The 27,043-nt window shown below is 46.0% G+C and overlaps 1 protein-coding gene and 1 non-coding gene across 2 annotated transcripts; one reads left to right on the forward strand and one right to left on the reverse strand.

Annotated features, from left to right (window-relative positions):
• Positions 1-1,648: 1,648 nt before the first annotated feature.
• LOC142557135 (venom serine carboxypeptidase-like) lies at positions 1,649-26,073 on the forward strand. Its single transcript, XM_075668780.1, has 5 exons — positions 1,649-1,755; positions 16,491-16,963; positions 20,867-21,059; positions 22,595-22,925; positions 24,615-26,073. The coding sequence occupies exons 2-5, from the start codon at positions 16,689-16,691 to the stop codon at positions 25,418-25,420; spliced, it is 1,605 nt and encodes a 534-aa protein (XP_075524895.1). The 5' UTR covers positions 1,649-1,755; positions 16,491-16,688; the 3' UTR covers positions 25,421-26,073.
• Positions 3,551-3,733, reverse strand: LOC142558693 (U2 spliceosomal RNA). The gene has a single exon (XR_012823092.1). It is a non-coding gene; the product is annotated as a U2 spliceosomal RNA (small nuclear RNA).
• Positions 26,074-27,043: the final 970 nt, after the last annotated feature.

A 27,043-nucleotide genomic window follows, 5' to 3' on the forward strand; every position in this document is an offset into this window, starting at 1 on the left:
GCCATACTATTGTCGTACTGTCGTCATCGTCATTCCATCAACGTCATTCGTTCTTTGTCATTGTATCGTCGTCTCTGCGTCGTCGCCATATAATTGCGTTCATGCCGTCGTGCTCATGGCTAGCGTGTGCGAGAACAAGGTTGCGTGCATTGCATTCGTAAATACCCAGAGCTGCAGTTATTAAACAAACAATACACCCGAAGCAATGTCATTCTCCGAATGACCACTATATTACTGCAGATTCGAAAGAAATGCGTCGTCAGCAACCGGCTGTGTCGCTACAGTGCGCGAATGCTAATTGCATTACCGTCGACAGTCATCGTACGATGGGTTCCCCCGGATTTTTTTCTCTGGAAGGCAAGACTGCCGACAACTTTTGTTACAGACATTCGTGCTTTATGTAGGCGCTTCACTTTCACTTAGGTTGCTCTTTTCTTGACCTCTTTTTTTACAGAGCATTTGACTTTTGATTTTATCACACTTTGCTGTGTCAGTAATTGCGCACTATAAACTAGGAAGTGGTAACCCATCTAAACTCTTGCGCTTTTGTGAATACTGTTGCCACCCTAAGTTAATCAAGCTTTAGAAGTTGGATGTCCACGCACGTGGTACATTCACATCACAAGTGGTGTGTTTAATCGTATTATATCAAAGCATGGCGATTCGTCGCAACCGTTTATTGCTCTGTAAAAATCGCAGTTGAACTAACTATTGTTGCATAGTTTCAGGCAAGAGAAAGATGAAATGCAGGGAAGTTAAGCAGAACAAAAGGTCGGGTCTGCTACGCTACACTAGGACGAGGAGGGGGGGGGGGTACAAATATGGAAATACAGAGAGAGAGAGAGAGAAAGAGACAAAAGTCACATGCACAAGATCACGACAAGGCAACCTTAGTGTAAGATGCCTGCTGTACAATGAATAATAATAAAAGAAAAATATTACACTTTATTGAAAGATATATGTTGCCTTTAGCTTATTAATTGTGGTAAACAAATTCAGGCTTTCATTAAGCGAATTTTTTAGAAGTTAAATGTGCATGTAGGAGAGGTTAGCACCATGGGTAATGCCGGCAACGGATTCTCGCCTAAGGCAAACGATGCATATCGATGCTGGCTCGAACAAACAAAAGTATTTATGCTTCAAAAATATATTTCCCCGGTACGATAAGTGTATTCACCATTTGAGCACATGTGTAAAATTTATACACATATAAAGAAGGAGGAGGAGGAGGAGGAGGAGGAGGAGGAGGAGGAGGAGAGAAAGTGGGAAGGCAGGGATGTTAACAAGAAATGCGTGATTGGCTGACAATAAAAGCTTATTCGCGCAATGCGAATCAAAATCACAAAAACCGGGCTGCTGGAGGTTAAAACAAAGGAAATTTCTGCCGCGACACCTACCCCCTCCCAACCTTCCTCTCAAGCTGACCCATAAATATGTCCCAAACTTTAAAGCGGCAGCAACAAATGCCGCGACGGTACATTTTTCTTGTCGCAAATAGGCCCACTCTTATCTTAGCAAACAGTCATCGCGCACACTTGAAACCTCCGGGAGCGCAGAGTTCTTCCCGATAGAAAAGATAACGGGCCTTCCTCTCAACCGTTCAACGAAACAGGCACGAATTTATCTTGCCACAGAATATTGTGGTGTAGGTGAATGCGAGAGCTCAGAACCAAACAGCATTCTCTATGCTAACTCAAAGCATGCACCCGTGACAGCACGCTCACAATGGCGAGCTTAGAGTGAAGGTCATCCCACGTAAGTAACAATTTGCGATTACGCCTTTCATATTGCCACGCTCTAAGCTATCAGAGCACCGCGGGAAACTACAAATGTCGCTGTTCTCTAACGCATGTTACGTTCACGCCATCAAAGTTAATATTTGACAGCAGCGCCCGTTGGCTGCTTTCCTCCTTTATGTCGTAGTGTGCGCGCGTTCGTTCATTCTTGGAATGCCAAATACGCGCGAAGTAGCGTCCTCGGCAAGTTGTTTTAAGACTGCAGCTGGCCGACCATACCGTCCTCCCTCTAATATATTATCTATCATTTGCTTGCGGAAATACTTCTGGGCGTATGTGCAAGTCGTTGTTTCAAGCATGCAAGTTGGATACAAGAAACTTCATGAAAGCCAGTAGTCCGCGTACAACTTCAGGAATCCTTATCTTTTTAATGTAGTTCCACACTCATTTCCGGTTAGTGGAAACGTTCTCTTGAACGAAAAAAAAAAGAAGTCTGGCAGCTTCGTCCGAGGGCGAAGCAATGAAAGTGACAGCAAGATTTAGCGTTGCCCCCCTGACCGCGGCTCGGAGAACTGGCGTGATGAAGAACACCGCCAACGGCATTACAGGCGTTGCCTCTAGATGGGAGCACGAGACGAGACCGAAGGAAATAAAAACCATCGGCGTTCGACAGCGCCCGAAGAATCAATTAGATTTACCTTAAAGTTTACTCTCTGTTCAGCTAAGACCAGTGTATATAAACCAAGGTGTGATTGGTAGCCAACCGGGCTCAGTGCTGGTTAACCTCTATACCTTTCCTTTATCATTTGCTCTCTCTCTCTCTCTCTCTCTCTCTCTCTCTCTCTGTACGCCGCTGCTCAGCAGAGAATCTACTGTCTGCGCGTGCCCCGCTGATGCTGCAAGTAGTGGAAGCCAGGACGCTGCCCTCGCTCCGGCAGAGCAGCGTCACGGGGCTTCCGCTTGGCTTCCTCGCTTTTGAAGCCAAACGTGCTGTGCGTCTCACCTAACCTTAAAAGCGATGGGCCAACCATGCTCGTCGATACAGTGACGTCTCGACCCCACCAATGCCGGCGCAAACGGCGTCGATCGTCCGGATATAATAAATTATCGCTTGTAGCAGACGGCGTTATTGCCACTCTACACATTGATGCAATATCTACAGAAGCATCCATGCCATGCTGGGTTGATAACACTGAGGGAAAAAAGAACGCAAAGCGGCCGTGTGTTCGGCGGTAAACCTTAAAGGCTCATGTGACGATGGGAGAACCAGTCTCAGGATCCTTACTGAACAGACATGCATTGACCGGCAACACTCCCGCAAACCCATCATTTTTCATATATTTCGTGTTACGAGCGATTGACTATTTAATTTCGCGGAAGGCTGCACGAAGAATAATTCATGCATGCTTAAACCGATAGTCGTTCATATTTCTATTTCTTCCCGCAGTAGATCAGGATAACAGGCTGTGAATTGGCTTTGTAATAAAAACCACATTCTTCCGAGGTTTTCTTCAGAAGCTTGACTCGTAGGCGCAAACGATTTGAAGATCACCAGTGTAACGCCACCGTCTCGAACTCCTAACCAAGTAGTTTGAGTACCCAGCCAGCAGTTGGAGCATAGCGCTACATACACAAAATACAGCTGTACGTTGAGAACTCGGTCCAATGTTTTATTTGAACGTAAATCAGACAATAATCACCTGATCAGCTCGACAGAAGAAAATGGCATGTACGCACTGCCACAAGAATATTCGAATTTTACAGTGAAGCTGTATATCGCTATAGTTTCCAGCGGATCGATGTCCGTTGACCAAAAACCGTGGGCCGATCCCGAAGATAGCACAATACTGCGCCGACCCGCGCGGAGGTGAAACAGGCTTCAAGCACTCCGTCAACTTGCAAAAATAAGTTTAACATCCTGGATACAAATACAACCCGTATCAGTTATTAAGCCGACAAGAACAGATACTACACTTTGACCCACGTCGGCCACGTCTACGGTCGCACTGCCCTCTCTTTGTCGGCGTTTCAAGCGCTTGCATATTTCCTTTCCTTTCCTTCCGCTCTCCCGTGGTGGTGGTCCCGTCGAAACATCACATGTGTCCTCTTTCCTAATGCTCATCGGGGCGGCGGTGCCGTCAACCTCGCGAATGTATATGAAATCACTGTAAACGAGTCAGCACCAATGTTCCAAATTCTGTGTCACTATGTGTCGTATGCTAAACAGCTTTGCTGGTAATCCACCTTCACGGAGTGGAATGGCTCATGATATTTATAGGGTCGTAGATAACGACCATTGGATCCTGCAAACAAAAGAGTTCGGCGGAACTTTGCAATGTGGACCATAAATTCTTCAAACGGAAAGATTGCACCTATGTGAGAATTGCGCCGGAGCTGCAAAGAAAAAAAGCATATGAATTCATGGGAAAGACCGTTTTCTACTTGCATAAAAATTTGAGACTGGGACACTTATACAAGCGACATGGACCGCTCTCCATGAACCATTCTTGCGGGAAACGGAATGCGTTAAGGAACCCATTGTGCTGCGTAGGGTAAAAATTTCGCATACCGTGAGATGCCTAAATGATTTAGGCTAGGAGAGAACAAACAAAAAAATTACGGCAGAACCTATCTCACGATGACTGTCAACATTAATGCGATTACATTTACAGCAATACAGGGACGCAGCGCATTGATAGATTCTTCTGTGCGCACGACTTTAATTTTTCCGTTACCGACATGCCCTGCACTCTTCTGTATCTCATCACTGCTCTTGCAAAGCACGCGTTTGTCCCACTCTGCTCACTTTGCTTCTTTCGTCACACTCGGCTGCTTTTGATGCCGACTTTTCCACTTTTCTCTTGATGACTCCTGCACCTTTACGTTGCCGACTTCTCACTACTTTCCTCTTGTTCTGCTTGTTTATACGGATCCAGTGGCACATAACCATTTTAAAGGATTATCCACGAATGTTCACGTACCTAGAGCCCCATGCTCAGTTGCAAATATCCAATAACCCAGTTAGTTATTTGACCTCCCCACCCAGCGGAGTATGCAGTCTCCCATATCCAAATACCCAAGTTGTCTATAGTTGAACTACCCAGAGTTACGTGCTCAGTTGTAAGTGCCCAACGGCCCAAATTGTCTAGACGGGTGGATACCCAAGGCATATATATATCCAGTGGTCCAAGTTTACGTGATAGAGTCTAGACACGGACATACAACACAAAAATGCGTGAGGCTCCCAAAGGAATCTACCAGCATCAATATGTAAACAAATACAGAATGATTTGCCTGGTCTTGTTCCCGTGGGCTTCGGCTGTTATTTGTATTGTGCAGCTTTGTATAAAGTATGTCACTCCTCAAAATGAAAATTCAGTTAAATTTAACGCACAGTCCTTGCCTGCCTTTCTATGTGCGCGCCATTTGAGCGCTATGGTTCCAGTATCGATATCACGCCTACTAGCTATAAGAATTCGTCTTAAACATTCGGTTAATCAATATTCCAGCGTCTCCAGTAGGTCAACTTGGCCTCTCACTGTCGACTGGCAATAGGTAGTCGCTCCGGGTAGTCTGTAGGGCCGCGATGACCCTCCAGTAACTTCACCACACGATAACGCGAATGGTCAAGAAAGGCTGAAGTTCCTTCTTCGGTCACAAAGTCATGACAAACTTATTTAAATCTTGATAGCTTTCTTTCTGAGGAATCCGTGCGCACTCCCTTTGCAGATTTGCGCGACTCTAATGTGAATATCCACTTTTGATTTCGTGTGGATATGTGTGCTCACAATTATTTGATTGATTGATTGATTCATTCATTCTACTCAACGACTAATGAGCACATAATATATGAGAGACGCCCCATACTGGATAACTCCCAATTATTGCTGACCCCTTTGACCTCTGTAACATACGTTCGATGCTCCAAGCACGATCGTTCTTTTGTTGTTGTTGTTCTTTTATAACACCGGTTTTGCACCGTTCCGAACAAACATGGGCCGCCGTACAAGCAACCCCGAGGTGGGCGCGTGAACTGGCCGGTGCATACAAAACAAATATCTCGCTATCACTGTCTTTCTCGATAGGCAGGCCGATGTTTGATAGGACTGTGTCCAAATCCTGACAGATAAACCCGTGACAGCATGCCTAAGTACACACGGAAGCTGATAGCGCAGAAAGGCAGCAGCACACGCTAAGGCTAACCGTAATTAGCATGTCGTGACACTAACTGCACGCTTTAAGGGGCCCCGACACCCTTCTTGAACGTGGTAAACGATACCGCCCACTCACCATAGAGAACGTAGCATACTGAACGGCCGCGATGACCCTCCAGTCATACGAAACCATGTCATGCCTGTTCTATTATTTTCGTTTTCCTTCCGGCTGTCACAGTGCCCCGCTCATTGCATCTAATCAGTACGGTTCCAATGAACCCAAAGTCGGCTTGTTCTTTTTAGCACAAAGTTAAACACTAAAACGATCCCGGCAGAACCAACCTTGCATCGATATCTTTGTAAGCAATAGCTTGCGCATTTCGACAAGAGACGCGCTGCAGATTTCCGTGACAATGACACATGTGGTGATGAAAGGTATACAAGCCAACACCTGCAGACACGTCATCCCTCCTCCACAAGTTCTATCTCACCATGCACCGAGCTAGGTGCCCAGATTGATCGAAATAACCCTCCCTATACCCACTCGCTCCCTCTCACCTCCTCCCCTTCACTGGAGACCTGGGAAGCTCGCCTACCGAGCTCGCACCCAGACGACCAACGTCGCCTGGCTGAGCGGGCCAAGGCAGCAACGGCCAGCAGTGGAGCCCTGGACTAAGAGCCCCACACACATTCGGATATTTTCTCGGTTACAACAAAAAAGTTATTATAATCACCATCGGCGGAGGGTGCGTCACGTGAGAATCATGAAGCCTAGTCATTAAGAACATACAGGAGAAGCAGGCCCTCTTCAGGTGGTCGGTCAGCGTTAGCTGCCACAGTCACATACCTTCAGACGTGAAGAGTTTGGACGCCATCTATCGCACAAGTGTCACTCCACGCCAAATCAACCAGTGTCTTATTTTCGACCGTCACAGATTGCGTTGAAAAATTTTTCACATGTTTGTTTAAGTGAGAAGCTCATTGTCCACGTTTACGTACCTTGTCAAAAGTTTTCTAGCATTTTGCCGAATATTTGTTGTTCTTGCTCAGATGAGCTAGAAGGCATCAATCAACTTTTTTTTAAGCATGTTGCATGATCCAGACATTCAGATGGCCTGTATGGCAAGACAATGAAATAGTGTGACTGCGAAAATAGACTTTTTTTACATATTTGAATACTGCGGGTGCTTTTTGCAGCGGAGAAGCGAGTAAAATATCAAAGTTTGAATTTATTCCTCGGAACCCAGGAAAATAAAGAAGGCAGAAATTAAATATACTGTGGTAGCCCGGTTGATGTAGTATGACCGAGAGATTTTTGAAGGTTTGAAGGTACGGTATATCGCCTGAAAAATAACTGCAAAGTTCATTTTTTTTTTGCAGAAAACTTTGTTTTCAAAATGAAAAAGGTTGATTTGGTGGTCGGCCTAAAAATATATGTCGTACATCGTTATATATACTTCCAAATGTCAGCTATGCATGTCAGAAGTTAGTTACAAAAAAGTACTTTTCTTTAAACTCGAAAATGTTTTTCTAAATGTTCGTACCTGGATCGCGCAAACAGTATAGATGTATGAAGCCTTGCCGTCAGGCAAGGAGAGATTGTTAATAAAGTAAGCCCTAGAAACTATTTCATAAATTTAGACTAGCTTTATTTTTATCAAGACGAAGACGTGCAACATCAAGCACTGCAGCCTCGACTCGTATTTCTTTTTTCCATAAATGCGAAAAGTTGAAGTCAGCCACGTCTGAGCACTTCAGCTTTACACATACGAAGTTTATAGCCAAGCATGCTCAGGCACAGTGGTAACACGCAACACCAGGATATTACTTAATGCGAAAGCATTGTATGTCCCATGAAGCAGAAATGCCGGCGTTGTCTGCAACGAGTGGTACCAAAAATTATTGGATGTCATCGGCGTCTTGTATGACGTCAGTAGTAGTACAGCAGGTAGTAAATGGTATAACATCGTTAATTAGTAGTAATTATGGGTAATTCATGTGAATTAGAGTGAATTAGAAAGAAGTAAAGTGAATTACAGTTAGAACAAGTTATGAAGTTAGAACAGATGAAGTAAAGTGAATTGAGGTAAAGTGAATGAGGGTGGATCAAAGCGGATTCGAGTGGATTAAGGTGTATTAAGGTTGGTACAAATTACAGCAAGGTGGGTTCTGGAGGACACGTGAAAATATATGACTTCATGTATCATGGACGTAACCAACTTATTAGAGAAGTCATCATGCATTCCCATTCAAATCGCGTCAGCATGCTTAAGGGGGTGTCCATATTTAACGCTCGTGTAGGCTTCAAGTTGTAATTATGAAGGTTTTTTCTACTTTCATCTTTTAATGACAGTCTTTGTGCTCCAGTAAGCAGGGCACAAAGTGTCCTGCTCCCTGTATGTCGCACTGCATTGCATGTCGCACTGCCTGTTGATATGTTAGACCGCATATCTTCTCAGATATTTGCGTGAGCAACATCAGTACTCTTTCTGGATTTAGTGGCTACTTAGGTGCAAATATTCCTATTTATAAACTGCATGAAACGCACCTTTCAACTTTGCTGAAATTACGGATCGCGGGAAACCGCAATCATGCAGTAGCGGAGGCCGTGTTAAAGAAGACAAAAACCGAAAACACTAGAAGTCAAACTGCAAAGGAAGGCAAAGATAAAAAAACGTGCAGTTGTGCCGTACTTTGACAAGACGCCCCATAAGTTTTAAAAAGAGAGAAGGCTGTGGAACGATATAGAGTTGACGCGGCGCTCTGGGCTACCGGCAAGCTTGCCGGAGTATTTTTGCGCATAGGAAGAAGTAGAAATAAATTGCAAGAGGGTAGGAAAAAAAGCACACCATTTTCCTGCGTAGATTGCAGTGTTGGGGCACTCTGTCAAATACCGCTTTCATGCGGCCAAGTCTACGTAGGCCAAACCGGAAGCTGCGTGAATTTGCGCTTGCGTGAGCATGAAGTGTCAATTAAGAATAACACAAGTGGGGCACCATCACGTCCACTGCTCGATGTATGTACACGCGTAAGCCGCTCCTGAAAGAAGTAAATATTTTGCATAGATGCCGATATAGCCGAGCGAGGGAGATAGGCGAGCTGTGTCACATATGAAAGACGCTACCTGATCGTGTCAGCGACACCTCAGTTTATCCGCACAGCAGTGAAAATGAGGTTTATCGTTAGGTCGCGTGTTGCCTGAACAGAGAGTTATTTTTCGTGATATTGGCTTTGCTACGCACGCGAGGTGGTGTAGTTCTGGGCTGCGTTTATTTGTGGTCTTTGTGAAATAAAAGAGTTAGTTGCAAGTTTGCGCCTGTCCTTTTGTCACGTACTCTCTGTGGTCGTTAGTTCGCGCAGTTTAAATTTTCGTTAATATGCACCGACTCGCCCGACAACAAGTTCTTCTAAATTGTAACAGTCACTTAAAGGATTTAAATCCTTTAAATAGGCAAAATACGAGATGCATTTCAGAAGCGCGCTAAACTCGAAGAACGTAAAGTGAACGGTAAACATGACAGAAACGCACAAGTTTACAGGTGTAGTAATTAGGCTTAAATCGGACTTCGCTAATCTGTATTCAAAATTTTAAAATTAAGTTAGGTACTTCTTTAGGGGTGCAATCTTATGGTTTTTTAAAATTACAGAAATGTTTGCAGTTTAGACGGTCAGTTTCAACGAAAGCAATAAAGTAATCTTGTACCACTGCCAACGCTGAAGCGAAAGAGGGCTACGGTGAATACGTATTTTCTTAGCTTCGACCGCACTGGCAATGTCCTTAACAATCATTCATCATTTCCGTATACGTGCACATCTCGTGCACATCACTTCATAACTGTGTAAAACGTTCTGTCACATCATCATTGTACATAACTCTTGTGTACACTGCATAAAACATCACTTTATACATGGGACATTTCGTTTATGTCTAAGTGTGCCTTTCTGTGGTTATATGTGATTATATGTCGATGAGTGAGGACTCGGACACTACTTTGAAAACGTGCCGTGTCTCGTTCTTTTATCTTATCGTACTGGTGGAATTGTGCCGTAATTGTGACTCAATGCTCGTATCGTCTCTTGTCGAAATAAACTTTTTCTAAACAGAAGATACAGCATACTGAATCGGTTATGGAGTAAGAAACAAGACATTCGCAGCGAAGCTCGTAATGCTATGAGAAGCGCTCGAAAACGTTATATACAGGTTATCATGGTTTTTTTCCAAACGATACTAGCCATGTAGCAAGTTCATGTATTCAGAAAATGCGTGGCATGTTAGGAGCAATCTGCCAACAAACGTTGAGATGTTTAAAGTAAGTGTTACATAAGAAATCTCGGCAAATCCAACCTTCAATTAATATCTTTATAAGCAATAGGTTGCGCCATTCAAATAGACGCGCTGCAGGTTAGCAACCTCGATGGATCTTGCAGACGATTGAGCAGTACTTACATGCAGCATTGAAACGTGTTCAGTCATTAAGACACGACGTGACTGAGCTTGAAGAAAAGCGTCATAGCGACAGGACGATGACAGACGCGAAGCTATTCTCGGAGATGAACGCGTTGCGTAACTTCTGTCTTCGCCGTCAGCTTGAAGATTTGCAGCGCACATTTTCTATAAGTGAGTTGTTGCTATGCGATGCGCCTAAGGCGTCAGGTGCACCAAGCGCTGGCCTGCACGAGATTACTCCTTCTTGACAGCCACAAGTCCATGATCTAATAGTATTCGGGCAGCAGGGTTCCAAACTGAACATCGGACATTTTACACCGAAGGGCTGTATAGCTCTTCCAATAGTAGTATAGCTGTATAGCTCTTCCAATGGGTCTGTCGTGTCCGTAGGCAAACATTCGGGTGGTACGCACCGTGTGCGGCGCTGGGTTCCTTGCAGCACCAGCAGATGGCGCTCGCCTCCGGGCATCCGCGGCAGCGGCGGCGCCGGCCGTGCGGAGGAGAGAAAAAGAAAGGAACTAGAAAGCTCGCCTTCGCGCGTAGCGCTCGCCACAAGCGTTTATCGGTAAAGATTACGGTTGCATAAGCTTCAGCTGCCGGAAAGCGGCAACTGTAGCATACGAAGCAGGGAATGACGTAACTACGCTTTCGTGTGTAAACGAAGAACATGCCACTAAAACTTCTACGTTCCTACACTCGTAGCACAGAGTGCTCCAAGCTGGCGTAACCAGCTTACTTGGTGGAGAAACTTTTCTTCAGCTGTCATCGTCGTCGTTTCTCCTCTTCCATCAGAGATTGGACGCCATAGACGTTTGCACTTAGAGAAAAGACTTTATGTGCACAATATCTACATCGACAGTTATTTACAGTACGTCTGACGTATCAACTCGACATAGCCGATAGTGCATAACACCGTTCGTACGTCAATACCCTTCGGTTACACTGGACCGGCGCCTTAACTCGGCAGAGCCGAAAGTGCAGAGCACCTTTCCTGCGCCCGGAACCCCCGTGAGAGGTCGGGAGCCAGGTTTTAACCCTCCAGTTGCTCCTCCCGAATCCCCTCATGACAAATCACGACACCCCAGTGACCTGATTGGGTCAACTGGGCTGTCACTCATTGGACACACACACTCTCTATCACCCTTTCCCTGAGTTCCTCGGAACATTCAGAGAGATAGAGGGAGAGAAAGGAACTACGTACCAAACAACAAATAAACAAACAACATCCCAACCGTCCTGCTCTGCTACATGCATGGGAAAGTCTCCCGACACTTTGAAGAACACTTACGGGGAACGAACATCTGCGTCGCCCCGTCCTCGCGCCTTAATTAAAACCATCGCGCACTGCGTGCCGCCAAGGGCACCCCTGCCGAAGCGCACCCACCGATTCACCATGCCGTCTCGTGCATGGTTCGTCTCCTCCGGTGGGCCCATAAAACTGAGCCCTCAACGTCACACCCTTTCCCACGTTTCCAGACCACACGTGCGACAGGTTAAGATGTCCCGAGGTGGCGACGCGGGCTCTCTGCCGCCAAATAGCGCCTCCGGTCTCACTACCCAAGCGCCCAGCTGGTTTTGCTCTTGGCGAAGCCCGACAACGGCGATCTCCCACAATTCTGGGGTGAAATTACCTCTCACCCTCCATGCCGTTTGTCAACATCCTTTACAACGCCCAACAACTGACTTGTGTCGTGACAGTGCTACGGGAAAGTCATGCATAGTGAGGACTCCTGAAGAGCAGCGTGCATACGAGGTGAGGCGAAAGTGTGGCAAAATAATTTCTCTTCTCTCTGGTCCACTCTTTGTAGGCGCACGAAGTAGCGGCGCAAGCCAAGTTGCGGGCCGCTGAAACGTCTTAGGCTAATAGTTAGGTAAACTGCATGTGTATGTCGCCATGTGAATAATTTAAAGCTACGCGGCAATGGGCAATCCTTCTAGTTGCCGTTTACAGCTTCGCTGTCCAACCACCTTCACAGCATGGATTGGAGACCAATTTTTTCTTCATGTATTTATTTTTATTTCTCGTCACAACTGGTAACATCTAGTGTCCTACGTTGGCCCATGAAGGGCCAGAAACATACAAACCTCAAAGTGGGTGCAAGAGCAGAAGAAAGCCATCGCTTTAAAATACTGAAGGGAGATTTGATTCTAGTGATTTCCGCTCGCGACAGGTATGACTGTTTATCCAAGATGGGAAGAATGTGCAGTCCATCGCTATTGAAAAAATGCAGATGCCTCGAATCTCCTCTATCCAAGAATCCGATATGAAACATATGAATCCCATGCAAAAAAACCGGCTTCCCATATGTAATATGATATTTATTGGACAGGAGAGTTATGGCGATTATGGGCTTTTTCAGCAGGGGTGCTTTTGCTTAAACTTTGTCCTTCAGGCTTGAAACGTCCCCCGTGGATGTTTACTTATCTTGAAGCTCCGTTTCTTATCATATATTACTGGTGCGAAAAAGAATGTCATTTAAGCTGCCTTCTACGATTCGATGGTTTTCGCTGCAGCATAAAAGAAAATAATCATTTAAAATATAAAAGAGATCGCCCACTGCGAGTTTTTCTCACAAGACGTCACATAAATTTAACTACGCACCCACTCAAGAGTGTCAAAATTTATTTAGAGACTAAATATTACGCAATGAACAACTGACACAACTCCTTGTAAACGTAAAACATTTGACGGTTCTAAATAAACGTCGGTGTATCCGTAGTTGCACGTAGCATCCAACTTAACCATAGAGATAATCCGAAAGGTGTTTTATCAACACATATTCGTGCCTAATTTTAGAAATGTTCATGCACTGCCGATGAATTTTATGGCGGCTGAACAATTTGCAGCGCCAGATTCTACTCTACTAACGTTAGTATCAAATCCTACGCTTTTCGACGCAAAGCGTGTAGCGTACGATAACTATAGGTCTTATATTTCCAAATCTCGCCATGTACAAATCCGCTGTACCTAGTGAGCTTCGTTTTCTAACGAACTAAAGAGGAAGACTATATCAGTTTAGATTTGTAAAGAATTCCTCCATTGTTTTTTTTTTCATTCGTGTGGAGGGAAACAGTTGATTACTAACAGGAAACTGAATGCCAAATTCCAAGGCAGCCGAGAAAAGAAAAGGAATGATTCGCAAGCAGCGAATATTAAGACATGCACAAGCTACGGCTGTAATTGTTCGACACTTGGGTGTGTTCAGAAAGAACAGTCAAACATGGATACCAACATTTTTTTTTATTTCAACGAAATTTTTATACGACAACAAATCTCTCCACACAACGGAATGGACCTCTTTTTGTCATCTCAAGCCTTTGTTTCAGCAAGAAAAACTTAACTGAAACAACGTAGCAAATGCGGCTTATGCAGTTGCGTGTTCCGAATTTGAACAAGTAAAAAAACGAACGCATTTTTCTATGTTTTCATACTTGGTACACATACTTTTTGAAGTTTGTTAGAGAAGTATGTTATTGAAAATTACATACACTCAATTGTCTGCGCAAGTCAATAACTGTCATGCATAAAGACTAATGTGCGCGTGCCTGGCGCGGCGGACTGCTATAGCGACTCTAAAAGAAGGAAAAAGAATGGCAGGATTCGGCGCGAGCTCGCAGGATCGCGAACCATGGTCAGTCCTCTCGCTCCCACCCCCCTCATTGTGGGTACGTGCCATAAGTTGAATGACGAAGGTAATAACAGGTAATAACAGGTAATACTTAAGGTAACGAACAGGTAATAACAGGTAATACTTAAGTACATTAAGTAAAAGTTCAGGCGCCACTGCTGGCCGATCCCCCAGTATGGGCACGAGCCATAGTATGAGGCCACCATTATGTACCTTATCACCGATCCCGAAAACACACGGGTTCTGGAAGATGGAGCAGAAGAGGGAGCACTAAGGAACAAGAACGGGTACGAGCCATGTTTTAAGGCAACAACAACACCAACAACAAGAGAAGAGGTCCGCTGGGCGGAGTGGAAGGAGTCAGTCTGTCGGGCAACGGGTCCGAGCTTCAAGACTTCAGCGACGATCCGGCCCCTGACCTACCTCCAACCCGTGGTTTTCGGTGGCCCTGGTGACACGTGGCTGAAGGCAAGAACTTCGCGCTGCCCTTCTACAACCACTTGGCCGAGCTGCGTACGGTTCTCAAGAAGCAAGCAGTGACTTATCCTCACGTGACCGACGCCCTGCAGCTGCACCAACGCATGTCATTTGTGACTGGTCACAGACCCTATTGTTTTGTATGATTGTTTACTTGTGCAAGGACATCGAGAGCCGCATCAACGTTTCTATTAGTTTAGGCATGTTGCTTCATTCGTTTGTGTGTGTGACGGTTTGTTTCAATTATATGTTCACGCTTCGTTATCAATCGGCTTCGCTGTATCTTCTCCCCAGTGTGGATTCGCCTCAGTGGCGGCCAGAATTATTCGAACAATGTGATTGTACATGCACATCCCGGCAAAACAGCCCCGCATTCACCTAAACAAACCAAATCATAACAATAACCCAAACAAGAAATAGCAAACTTGGCTTGTGAACAACAAAGAAATGGGCCATATCTGGAAATTTGTCAATGTGTCTTGCAGAGCGAGTTTCCTTCAATATTTGTTCTCTGTGCATACGTTACTGTCTGTTAAACACACCAGAAAACATATTTATTCTCTCACGTACCGGTAACTTCATTTTGGCCGGAAATATTTTTTTACTGCTGATGCAAAGATTCGCGGTTAAAAAAATAATGCCGGTTCCAAATGTGTGCAGGATATTTTCTATGTCACATAAAAATTTCGCTTGAATCAAAAACTAGTCGGAACGCTCGATCCTCTGACTATCCTTATCTGAACACACCCATTATTTTTTTTCGTTGACATTATGAATAGACTTTTATGCGATAACATCATACAGTTCACTCAGCGGCCTTCGCCATTGGTGTCAACGGAAAATAAAGTGGGCCAATAACGGAAGCATTCTAATCAAAGGTGCGGGTAAGCCCATTCTAATACCATTGCGTGATGTGTATCTTCACAAGGTTTGCAATGAAGCTTGTAACGCGGGCCCACAAATGAGGCAATACACTCAAAGACCTGAGTAGGCATATGCTGATCCTAATAACGCTATCGCATTACTAATCGCTCAGGTGTGGCACGATGACACATGAGCCTTAAAGACATGAAAATATTAGTGTATTTTAAAGCAAAGATTTGCTACACAAACTCACAAACAGCAGCACAAAAATTGCAAGGTTCTGCAGGGCGCTCCAAAAGCATCCGAAATTTTTGGAAATTATATTGGCGTTAGGTCGCTATTCAGAGTCCCAATTCTGAATATGACACTATGTCGCGATAGAGGCAGGGGATTGGAAAGCAGACAGCAAAGGATAATTTTGCAGCTCCCAAATGATATGGTGGAAGCTGCAGCTAATCCTTGGCAGAAGTCACATCGTCTCAGTGATATGAACGTCTCTTCACGTCTACTAATACCGATAGTACTTCTCACCTTTATTGAATATATTTAGTTATTATGAGACATTGAATATATTTTACGTCATTGTCTATCGGCAGGACATGGCTCCTTGCTGAGAAGAATGCACATTATTCAGACGAACCTCATTGTCAGTTTCTTTCCGAGTTGGATTAACGGCAGTGCAGAACGTGGCCTTCAAATATATCGTTCAGGCTTTGCCAGGTCTAAAAATAACTTCGTTTTATATGTTCTATACTATCTAATTTCCGTTTCCTCGTCCGACAACCAATCGTTGCGCAAAAGTCAGTGGCCCCAGTTTGCGGGCTCTTCAAGTAGCACCGAGTGAATCTGTCAACCCACATCCCCGAATATCCGTACCGCAGGAATCACTGCAGCGACACTTGTCTCGCTTAGTAACCGCCAGAACTCCGTGCCTGCTATTGCCTACACTTTCCTTGTCGCCACTACTTGCTTTCCTTTATTTTTACTTTTGTTAGCCATCGCAGGCAACAGCTACGACTTATAGCCTTAGGCGCTTCCGTTTACCATCGAGCGCGATCGGCGGCCGGGTTTGCAAACACGAAATCCGAGTCGCTCATAGCAGGCGAAGCGTCAACAGTACACGCATACCTCCCGTGGCGACCGCCTCTCCACAAAGCGTGCCTTCCCATGCTGCCGTGTGCAGGACGAGCCTTTCGCCTCCGGCACACAGCCGACATCGTGAGGAAGTGTGGCGGCAGCTAGCGACGTCGTTTGCTGCTTGCGCAACGAAGCAGCAAGCCCGTAGCCAGCCGCGGACCAAAGAGCGCTCGGTTGCACCGGCGTCCAGCCAGCGAGCCCGGCTATCAGTGAGCCGCGCCCCCAGCTCGAAGTAGGCCCAGACATGCCGGCGTCCCCCGCCGCCGCAGCGGCAGCGGCAGAGGCCGGTCAGCCGCACGCCGGCACGCATCTCAAGCATCAGCAGCAGCAGCAGCCGCAGCAGCAGCCGGAGCTGTGGGAGCATCACCAGCAGCAGCCGTTGTGGGAGCGCGTGGACGAGGCGTGCGGTCGCCTGGCGACGACCATGAAGGGCCGCCGGTTTATGCTCATCGTGCTCCTCGTGCTCATGCTCGCCGTCAGCCTAGCGCTCATCGGAGCGTTCGCCGTGCCACGAAATCGGTGAGTGTGAGATGTGCGTACACAGCGTGGTCCACTGTTACAGGCGCACCCGGGCGCACGTAACCGTAATGCGATGCCTTATACTTGAATTTATCTCCAGTAGAACACAGGGCAGAAGTGTAACACACATTACAAACGTCTAGTCCGACGCTTATGATACAACCGACTAGATCAACTTGCTTCGAGTAGAACACGCTTTAAATGTATATTGAAGTTATCAGTGCTTCGTCGGTTCGTCAGTTCCTCATGGGCTCTATATATTATATAGAGCCCATGTGGAACAGACGAATTTGTTGTACAACCTACTACACCGTTTGTACCCTTCGTTACGTCTTCGTATCCAGTCTGGACTTTCCCGACGGGACGCAACCCTTCTCTCTCGTCTATAGCAATTGAAGTCTTCGCCTTCCGTATTTGGATAGCCGGCAGGGCTGCATGGGAAGATCCTGGTCGCAAGAAGATTCTTGATCACATTCCCCGTAATCGCCCTTCTTACAGTATGCAGAAACGATCGGCCTTGTTTGCGCCAATTCGCGTTGATCACCAATTACTCTCTGTACTGGCCATTTCGGAATGCCAGCCTCAGCAGCAGAGGGCGACAAAGCCATTGGTTAAACTTCTTGAGGACAACACATTTCTACAGACAGCTCTAGTACTGACTGAAACTAACTTGTGTTAAATGTTGTGCGCATGTGTATATGCGCGGCGTGTCTCTTCTCACTTTCTTTACCACCTAATTCTCCTGTCCCCAGTGTAGGGTTGTAAGCCACATTTGCTGCCCTAGTTTCCCTTTCCGCCCTTCTCCTTTCTTTCGTGTTTCTCGCTACCTCGGCATAAAAGTTTAGAGGTCTAATCCAGATGTATAAGCACGCGCACGCTAGAAAACACTTCACTAGATATATGATGAGATTCACGTGGATAAAAACTACCCCGGCACGTATACATGATTAGACCTTTTTTGCCCGGGCACAAGCCCTAGTTAACTCACGGAAGATGCTTCAATTCCAGTCTCAGGTTACGAATTTCAAGACAGCCCCGCTTCCCCGAAATCGCTACCCTACAATGTAGATATAGGATGATGAACACTGAAGAAGTAGGTCTTCGGAATGAGTAAGTGAGCTAGAGGCACAAATGAAAGAATGAGCGAATCGTTAGCCCAGCACAGCAGCGGTGATTCCGGAGATGACAATGAGTACAACACTGATTAATGAACTCGGTGAAATAACGAACTTACGAGACCAGTTGTAATCAGTTAAGAGGCTAACTTATGCCAACAAGCTGTGGCCTGGTCTCACCCATTACAGTTACCATGCGAAATCATCGCTATTCCATGGATTCTAGTTGTAGACTTAAGTTGTCATTTTTTGTGCATTAAACGAAGATCCGAGCCACCTAAATCATTGAAGAATAACGCATATAGCCAGTTCTTCTTGGTTCGAACGTGTCTCAAAGGGACACAAATGAGTGACACTAAATCAGTTTAGAGCGGTAAACTATTCCTTCACAACTTTACATTCGTCCATTTGGAAGGAAAAGGTTGATCACTGCGGAATGACCGCCAAACTTAATTTCTTCTTCATTTTGTTTTTATTTTGCGAAGTAACCTCATGCGTCGGTGTAACTGTTAGGTAACAAATGTCAAATTATTACCTTGTGTTTGCCCTTCGGGCACAAGAAGCGTTTTCAATACTTACCAGGTTTAATCTGTGACTCTTTTAGAATGCAGTATAGTACTGATCTGCCAATAAACAGACAACTACACGTACTTGAGTAGACATTGTCAATGTCAATGTGATGACGTCGCGCGGAGGAGTTCCGGAAATTTCGGGTTGGTCGCCAACATCCTCTCGTTTTCCTGTATTTATTGGTTAACGAACCCTACTGGTCGCTGTAAGAGAGGTCAATCTGCTCTTCCTGCAGCGTGATTTACTAATACAGCTTAACTTAAAGAAAGAATATGGCACAAATCTTCGAAGTTGCAGAAACCCTACCACAGTTAAACTACTCGCACGTAAGGCAATGATACTCGGCAAGCATGAATGTTGGAAAACACTTGGAAGACATTTTATTTCATACTGAAGCATGTCTCGAAACGCCGGACCTGGCGTCATCGTAACGGCATGACACAGAGCGAAAGTTGCGGACGCTTCGTAGCAATAACGCTAGGTACCATGACGTTGCTCACAAAAATACTTAAACAAGAGCGTTGCGCACGTTCTTTCCGGCTGCTCTCACGCGTTGGCAGCCACAGCGATCGCTGGAATGTAGCAAGCCATTCCTGAGATGTATCATGACGTCATGACGCATCCGCTTACTGTGTATAGAAAGCGAAGCTGATTCGTACACAAACAAGTACGCAGTAGTTACAATATGCAATATGCAGTATGCAATAGGGCGATTTTGACGCTTGCAAGTATTTCTTCCATGATTTACATTGGTCGGATCTGCGTCTAACGCAGAAAAAAATGACACCTCAAGAATTTCATGCCTGCGCGTCCTTATTACATCTTCTTTGCTGTCCCCTTAAATTTGCAGACCACGTATAATTAAAAGTTGTGCGGCTGAGCACCAGCTCCGTATCGCAAGCCGGGCGCGGTATTGCAATCTGCCTTCCCGCCGAGATGAACCCCCGTTGACGGTCCGATGCCAAACCACTACACTGTATTCTCCACTTCCAAAAGGGTAGTGTTTCTAGCGCGGCGCTGTCGCGTGTAAACTAAACCTATTCATATCATTGGAGCTATTCGATATGCGCTAGCACCGTGTTTATACGCGGAGGTCGCGATGTAACGTCAGGCGTGCAAAGCCGAAGCGAAACGAACGGCAAGTTAGGCAGCACCGCTAAACTGCGTCGACGTAATTGAACACCGGCGCTGAACAACGTTTGCTGTATGTGGATTTTTCCCTATTTATTGCCCTTTGGCATAGCAGGTGCTAAATAATTTAAAATGCGCACTAATCAATAAGCTATCACATAGCATCGAAGTGCTTTCTCACTCTACATTTCCTCCTTCATTAAGATAGTGCCATATCCTGTATATGATTTTGGGCAGACTTGCCTTACTTTGTGTTACTCTTGCCTGCAGTGTTGTGAACTTAATATGCAACACTCGCATTGTTGTGACAGGCTTCAGGCTCTGCCGAGAACTTAAAGGGACACTAAAGGCTAGTATTAAGTCGAGCTAGAATGAAAGATTATGCACCTCTAATAACGAATTATTCATGCGTGATGAAAAGAGAGCTTCTGTAAGCGATAAAATGACGAAAATAAAGAAACCTGAGTGGCGCCATCTATTTCCGACTATGGCACCTCTTACGTGTGACGTCAGCACCTCTGATTCACGAAGAGCGGCCGCTGCGAACGGCTTCGCCTTTCTCTGTTTACAACGGCGGATATACTATATAGCCTCTGCATTACGAGAGATGTGAGCCATCGCTGATGGGGATAGTTTTTGTTGACGCAGAACAAAAATGCACGGAAGCCCAGCCATAAACAGCTTCACCGTAAAATTGGTGTATTTTGGCACGCAGAAAACGATGACAGAATCTTACACTGATGCTTTGTCTATATAGCTCAACTTAGTACTTTCCTTTAGCGTCCCTTTAATAAGTAAAGCTCGAGCGCGGAGCAAGTGCGGGCAAGTTTTGCAAGGTTAGTCTAGGTCCGCCTGCAGCTATCAAAACTCATTCCCCTCTTATTCAACTTATATTGTCTCCGCATAACTTTCTGAATGAGTGCCTATTGCAAGCTTCTAAAATCGGGTTTTTTTTTCTTATGCATTGATGTTCATTTCTGTAACCGGAGACCCCGCAACCATGCAGTGATATGAACTGTTTCACCTGTGGCATTCACTAACGTTGTCATCCCAACAATGCCACCCTTATCATCCCGAATACTTCAAGGCGACATGATGATGATACGGGCACTCTCTACCTGACTCCTCTCGTGGAAAGCAAGGGGGCGACCGAGGCCAGGCAACTCAGCGTGGTGTCCGCGTTCTCCAACAAGGACACGGGAGCTGAGGCCCACGCCGGCCTGGTCACCGTCAACGAGACACTTCAGAGCCACCTCTTCTTCCTGCATGTGCAGGCCATGGTGAGAAGAAGGCGTATTCCCTTGTGCGCGTTGGCTCTGATCACGTCTGATTAAGATGCAAATCCACGGGCTAATCCATTATTCAAACGAAACGGCCAAAACACAAGTGTGAGTTGTGCATCCTCGGGAGCAGTGATTGCAAGGTGGCTCCCCATAGCTCGTTTACAAATAAAAGCCAGCACAGTCACCGAAACACATACACTCATACTTTGACAACGTTTGTCACAGATAAAACATTACGCCTGCTTACAGTCGAACGTTATCGTGGAAATGGTGCTAGACGTTGCAGTGTAGACCTAATATTTAGGTTGATACGGTTGCGAAAGATAGAGTTCCTGAATTTAGGCAGCTTTGAAATATTGAACCTAATGCACAATATATCGCGATGTGTGCGGTGCCAATACATGAAAGTACGATACCAGAAGAAGTTCTTTCTAGGAAGCTTATAATGTGATTTGTATTCGACTAACGAAAAGTGTACTTACACAGAAGGGAAAACAACCTCCGGCAAGGTTTGCTTTACGCAGTAGTACAACTCATGGGAAAGGCGTTGCCGTTCGGTATCCAAGAAGTAAAATCTTTCCACGAGAGATTTACTGCCGTGTCCCGTCTCTTGTTCCTATCAGACAGAGAGATAAAAAGTTATTCTAAAAAGGCAGACAAATCATAAAACGAAAGGCTACCACTGGGTTTACTTTATTTCGTTACAGGGTGCTTATAGATTGTGTCTATAGTTTTTTTTTTTTTCATAGCAGGTGTAATGGCACTTTTTCGTCGGTGGCTCTTTAGTAGGCAGGGGTACCACTTGGACAGATGCTGTAGAAGAAAGTAATGACTGAGCTCTCAGTGAGGCATCCGTGTCGCTTCTGTTCTTGGCAGCAGAAGGACATGAGCAACAATGAGATATTGTAATGTTCTATAACAGCATTCATACGAGCAAATGCTTTAGAAAATGCGGCCCTCGATAAGCACGTGAACAACACCTCTTTTGGGTGTCTCATTCGTCGCATTCCATGAAGGTGACGACAAAGACGAGTATAGCAAATCGCTATCAAGGACATTGTGTTTTAGGCCGCAACAACATTTTGTCTTGACGGATTGACTGAGTTGGAATCACTCAGCTAGAAAACACACTGGTATTTTAATCTGCCACTGTTCTTTGCGTATGATTGTCAACTGCTCGTACATACTCGGTCAGATCACGTAGTGAATGTGCAACTTTATTTACATTGCATAGCTTCCCACTATAGTTGTACAGTACTGGCTAGATATAGCGAATCTGAAGCACTATGCAGCCTTCACGCGAAAGAACGAAAGTGCTGTATAATATTCTAGTGTTGCAGTATTTTCCCTATGCTGTCATTGGTGTCCTTGTTTGTTGGCTTCTTATGATATCACTAATATAAAATCGGGTCATCCGTTTCCTTTCTTCTCGTTCAGTATTGGTAGAGTGTCGTATGAGCTGATTGATGAAAATTAAAAGAAACGAAAATGGCAGTCATTTAAGCGCTTACCCCTCCTTCTTTCACTGGCAGAAAAATCGTGTCGAAGCCCCCCTGTTACTTTGGCTCCAAGGGGGTCCCGGAAGCTCCTCTCTGTTCGGTCATTTCCTCGAGAACGGGCCAGTCGCCATCGATGCCCACGGAAAGCTGTACCCAAGGGAGAGCACTGTGTGCGAGTACGCGAACGTGATTTACCTCGACCAGCCTGTGGGAGCCGGGTTCAGTCGGACCAACGACATCAAGGGTTACCCGACGAGTCTGGAAGAGATTGCCCGGGACATCCACGGATTCCTGGTGCAGTTCTTCCGGCTGTTCCCGGAATACAAAGGGCGCGACTTCTACGTTGCTGGCGAGTCGTACGGAGGTAAGAACAGCCTACGTTGAGCCGTACGCTCCAGGGATGTGCGACAAGTGCCAGTAATTCGTTTTAAATAGTTGCTTCATTTATTAATCTGATTTATTCATTTGCGTTGATCAGCCAAGTGAGCCGTAAATTTTTTTTTATTCTTTTAGCGAATGAGAAACACTTTAGGATCATTTTTCTAAATAATCTCTCTCACGCTCAATAGAAGTTTCCAGTGTTTGCAAAGTGTCTGAATTCCCGAGGAAAAAAATACTTTATTTGGCTGCGCAACCAGTCACGTATGAAGCTAGATGTACCTCTTCAACTGATCGAACTTTTCGTTAGTGTTTCTTTGAGCGGCGCAAACATGTGATAGTCACTTGGTGCGAGATCTAGTGAGTAAAGAGAATGTGGCCGACACGCAAGAGAGCAGGTCTTGAGTGGTCGCAACTGTTGCGCTGGCAGTATGAAGCGAGTATTGTCATGCTCTGGTGCCGCAACTTGACCTGTGGGACCCAGGTGACAAGCATCTTACACCGATGTCACGCCAACTGTTGATTGATTTGATTTGCTACTCCCTTGATACGCTGTCACAAACACGCATTACCATACTTAACTTTCATGCGTCGATAAATTTCAGGTCTTGTTTCTGCACTTGTCTAAAATCTGACAACGCAAGCTGTTCTTATTTGGTGCGTGTTCTAAAGTTGGCGGGGCGGCCAACTTTATTTTGCGACTATCTCAACGTTTTTCAAGCTGCACTTTTCGGCTACTTACCAAATAGTTATGCACTACTAGCAACAACTTTGCTTTCTTACAGGCCAGTAGCCCAAAACTTTTATATTTTATAGCAAATTTAAGGTTTTCAATTGACTGGCTTTCGTATTACATTGCCTAACCTACATAAAAGAGTGTTAATTAAGCTCATATAATCCAAGCCTCACACTATGCGTCAAACAGAACTACTGCGAGAAATATCACCATCACTTGCTTCAATATGAACCAATTGTCTTCAGCACCAGCTCTCGCAGACATCAGAAATCAGCTGTCCCAGACGAGACCTTCTATACCATCGCATATTTTCTATTGTTTATGCAGAAAGTCAAAATAAAGCTTAGCTATTCCTACCGTAATCAATCGTAACTGTGACATTTAAATGCTATAGTTATCGATAATAATCTGCTCCATTAGCTGGCGTCCATTGAAAACTAATGATTTTCTTCAGCAATCTGTATTCTTTGGACATCGAGAATGCTCAACTACAAGCGCCTGTGATCACAGTTTGTGAAGAGGTACGACGATGGCGCATCTATAGTGGCTTTTTAGCCAAGTATTGAATATAAATGCTGCAATTTATATTACGCTTCACTGCTGTTAATATGTTACCTGGCTCACGCACGCAAGGTACACGTGCATAGCTTTCACCGTGCCCAAGCAACTTCTTTTGACTTGAAGAGGTCATAACTTACACAATAATTTATCAGTCTGAGTCATTGAGAAGTCTCGGCGAATACAGCCTCAACGGAGCAAACCTGCTGCTCACAGCACTGACGGAACACAATTCAGCAGTGAATTCTGAGGCTGGTTCGCCAAGTCTGAGCGCTAAGTCGGGCCGACCAATAGCTTGCATTGTCGTCGGCTTTCCAAATTGTGTGGTTCCGAAGAAACGAAGCGATTGGCTTTATTTCGCATTATTTTTCTCCATTTCAGCTAGAGCCGCCGCAGCTGTGGCCATTCGAATGCATTCAAACCCAGACCTTCCGGTAAACTTGCGAGGCATCATCAGCGGCGTCGGTTTCCTGGGCCCTGCAGTGGACTTGTTTGACCTGTCCGACTACTACCACCAATTGAGCCTGCTCGACTACCAGGGCTGGCAGGCCTACACCACTCGAATGGATACCATCAGGCAGATGGTCACCGACAACCGCACGCTGGAGGCTCTGCAGCTGCTCTTCAAGACCGCCTTCGTATCCACGGGCGAGGGAAGCGCACCGACCATGTTCCAGCGGCTTACCGGCTACAAGTACGACGGAAACGCGCTACAGAGCGTCGAACCGGCCGAGTTTGCCGCCTACAGGGACTACGTAGCCACCGAAGTCTTCAAAGAAGCCGTGCACGTCGGTCGCAACGCCTTGTTCCTGCGCGAACCCCTCATCAACCTGCAGCTCAGCGGGGACTACTTGAGGAACATCTCGGACATCGTGAGCACACTGATGGACAACTACCGGTTTCTGGCATACGCGGGTCAGCTGGACCCCATCTTCTCGGCGGCGCGAATCGAAGAGTACTTCCGGAGCGTCGAGTGGGGCCGAGCCGAACAGTTTAGGCACGGCCGTCGAGTTCCCTTCTACGCGGGGCCAGAGGAGGCAGGACTTTCTGGATACGTGACGTCGGCGGGCAATTTCTCATTCGTAGTTGTCGCCAGGGCGGGACACTACCCGGGTTTCGACCAGACACGTACTGTCGACGAGATGATGCGACGCTTCCTGATGAACAATCTGACGCGGCACGCTTAAACACCGAGCCGTTTGCGGAACAAAGTGCCTGGCGTCAACAGCCTACAGAGACCAGCCGAGAAGAGACCGAGGTTGTTTGGCTGGATGATGGGCATACTTAATCAACAATCGATGGGACAACAAAGTGACAGTGTCAAGGATTTGATGCTGGCTTGTGACAATACTGCCAAAACATTCGTCGTTCCTTTTTGCGTCCCTCGTTACTGCGTTTCCATCAGGCGCCGACCACTCTGGCAGAAATGAGCAAGAACTATACGCAAAAACCACCAATGTGCGCAGCCTACCAAGCTGCGAAACTGTCGCCCATCTCGATAGATTCAGTGCTTACGCGGCGGCGTGCAAAACTTTACCGAGAATGTGGCTTTCTCGGACACCAGTGTAAATTCTGTGAAAGACATTCTGTTTCAGAGTGCTCGCGCACCTCGCGAGGACCAAGCACAGCGAACTGTTCTGAGCGCTCTTTTTAAGTCAACTACTCTATAGACTCGGCTGTGAAGGTGCCTTCGTGCCCAAAATAACTTCTTCAGCTCTTTGCATAGCAGTGATTTTAGTCGCTCGCATCTGCTTTTGTGTGCGTATTTTACGTTGTTCCGATGCACTGATTTTACACTGCTCTGTAGTATATCAAGCCTGTACCTTTTTTTCTCCATCTATCTCGTGGTATGATTTTTTTTTGTTTCGACATGTTTAACGCAGTCAATACTCGAAAGGAGCATGCTGTGCTTTATTTTTCGACCTTCGTGCTGCGTCTCGCATCAACGCGAACTAGGCCGCGAAAAAACAGCTCGCGGCGGGCTCTGTCGCCGTCGCAGATGGCTTTCAAGAAACAGCGTCCAGGGCTGGCGCGCGCGGCCGCCCGGGCCGTTCGGAGTAGAACGCCCCCCTCCCCACGGAACCTAGCGCGCGATGGAAGGCGCGCTTCACCCCCGCTTTCCTCGCTTGCGTGCGCGAGATTGAGCCGCGATCGCCGCTCACCCTCGCAAGCTTTCACTCGCACATACAGCACACGGCGTGAGGCGGCGATTTTATCGCCCTTGGACTTTATCGGAAACTCAAGGTGACGCCGACGGTAGAAATGCGCCTGGAGTGTTCATATAATGGCTATCGCAATAAAATACATAGCGCACGATAACGAGCTCTAACTAGACGTGTGATGAGAAAGCGCGTGGTTGAAAACCGTATAATAATTCTGACAGCCCTAAATGCACAGAAATATCTGCCAGAAGAATTTGGCAGCGATAGCTCTGAAATATTATTTAAAGGGTCCCTGAAATGGTTTGTACAAATCTTGTAGACGCGTAAGGTAGAGCTACAGCAAAATATTAGCGCCATAAGTGAGGCGTCTCATATTAACAGAGCTATGGACGATTACAAGTTAGCTTCCCCCCTAGCCATGCTTTTTCTCCTCAACTCGTTGGCCGAGTGGTCCGGGCTAAGTTCTGCCTTCACTGGCTCTGCGTCATGATGTGACGTCGTGTCGTTTACTTCCTGTTGTCTTGGAGCCAGCGCGTGAAGCCTCTCCAACCTCTAGGCTAGCCACCTGGCCGTCGATCCCCGCGAGAGCTATCCAAGCAGCGTGCGTTGCGAGCGTTCCGTCGCAGCACCGAGCGTGTCCGGTATTCC

Source organism: Dermacentor variabilis, chromosome 9 (genome assembly GCF_050947875.1).
Source record: "Dermacentor variabilis isolate Ectoservices chromosome 9, ASM5094787v1, whole genome shotgun sequence".
Classification (NCBI taxonomy): Eukaryota; Metazoa; Arthropoda; class Arachnida; order Ixodida; family Ixodidae; genus Dermacentor; species Dermacentor variabilis.

What these genes read in the sequence shown, in the direction of transcription:
- LOC142557135 (XM_075668780.1), top strand. Translation starts at nt 16,689, where the DNA reads ATGCCGGCGTCCCCCGCCGCCGCAGCGGCAGCGGCAGAGGCCGGTCAG. An exon ending in TTCGCCGTGCCACGAAATCG is followed by an intron (nt 16,964 to 20,866) that starts GTGAGTGTGAGA and finishes GAATACTTCAAG; the next exon opens with GCGACATGATGATGATACGG. An exon ending in TGCTGGCGAGTCGTACGGAG is followed by an intron (nt 22,926 to 24,614) that starts GTAAGAACAGCC and finishes TCTCCATTTCAG; the next exon opens with CTAGAGCCGCCGCAGCTGTG.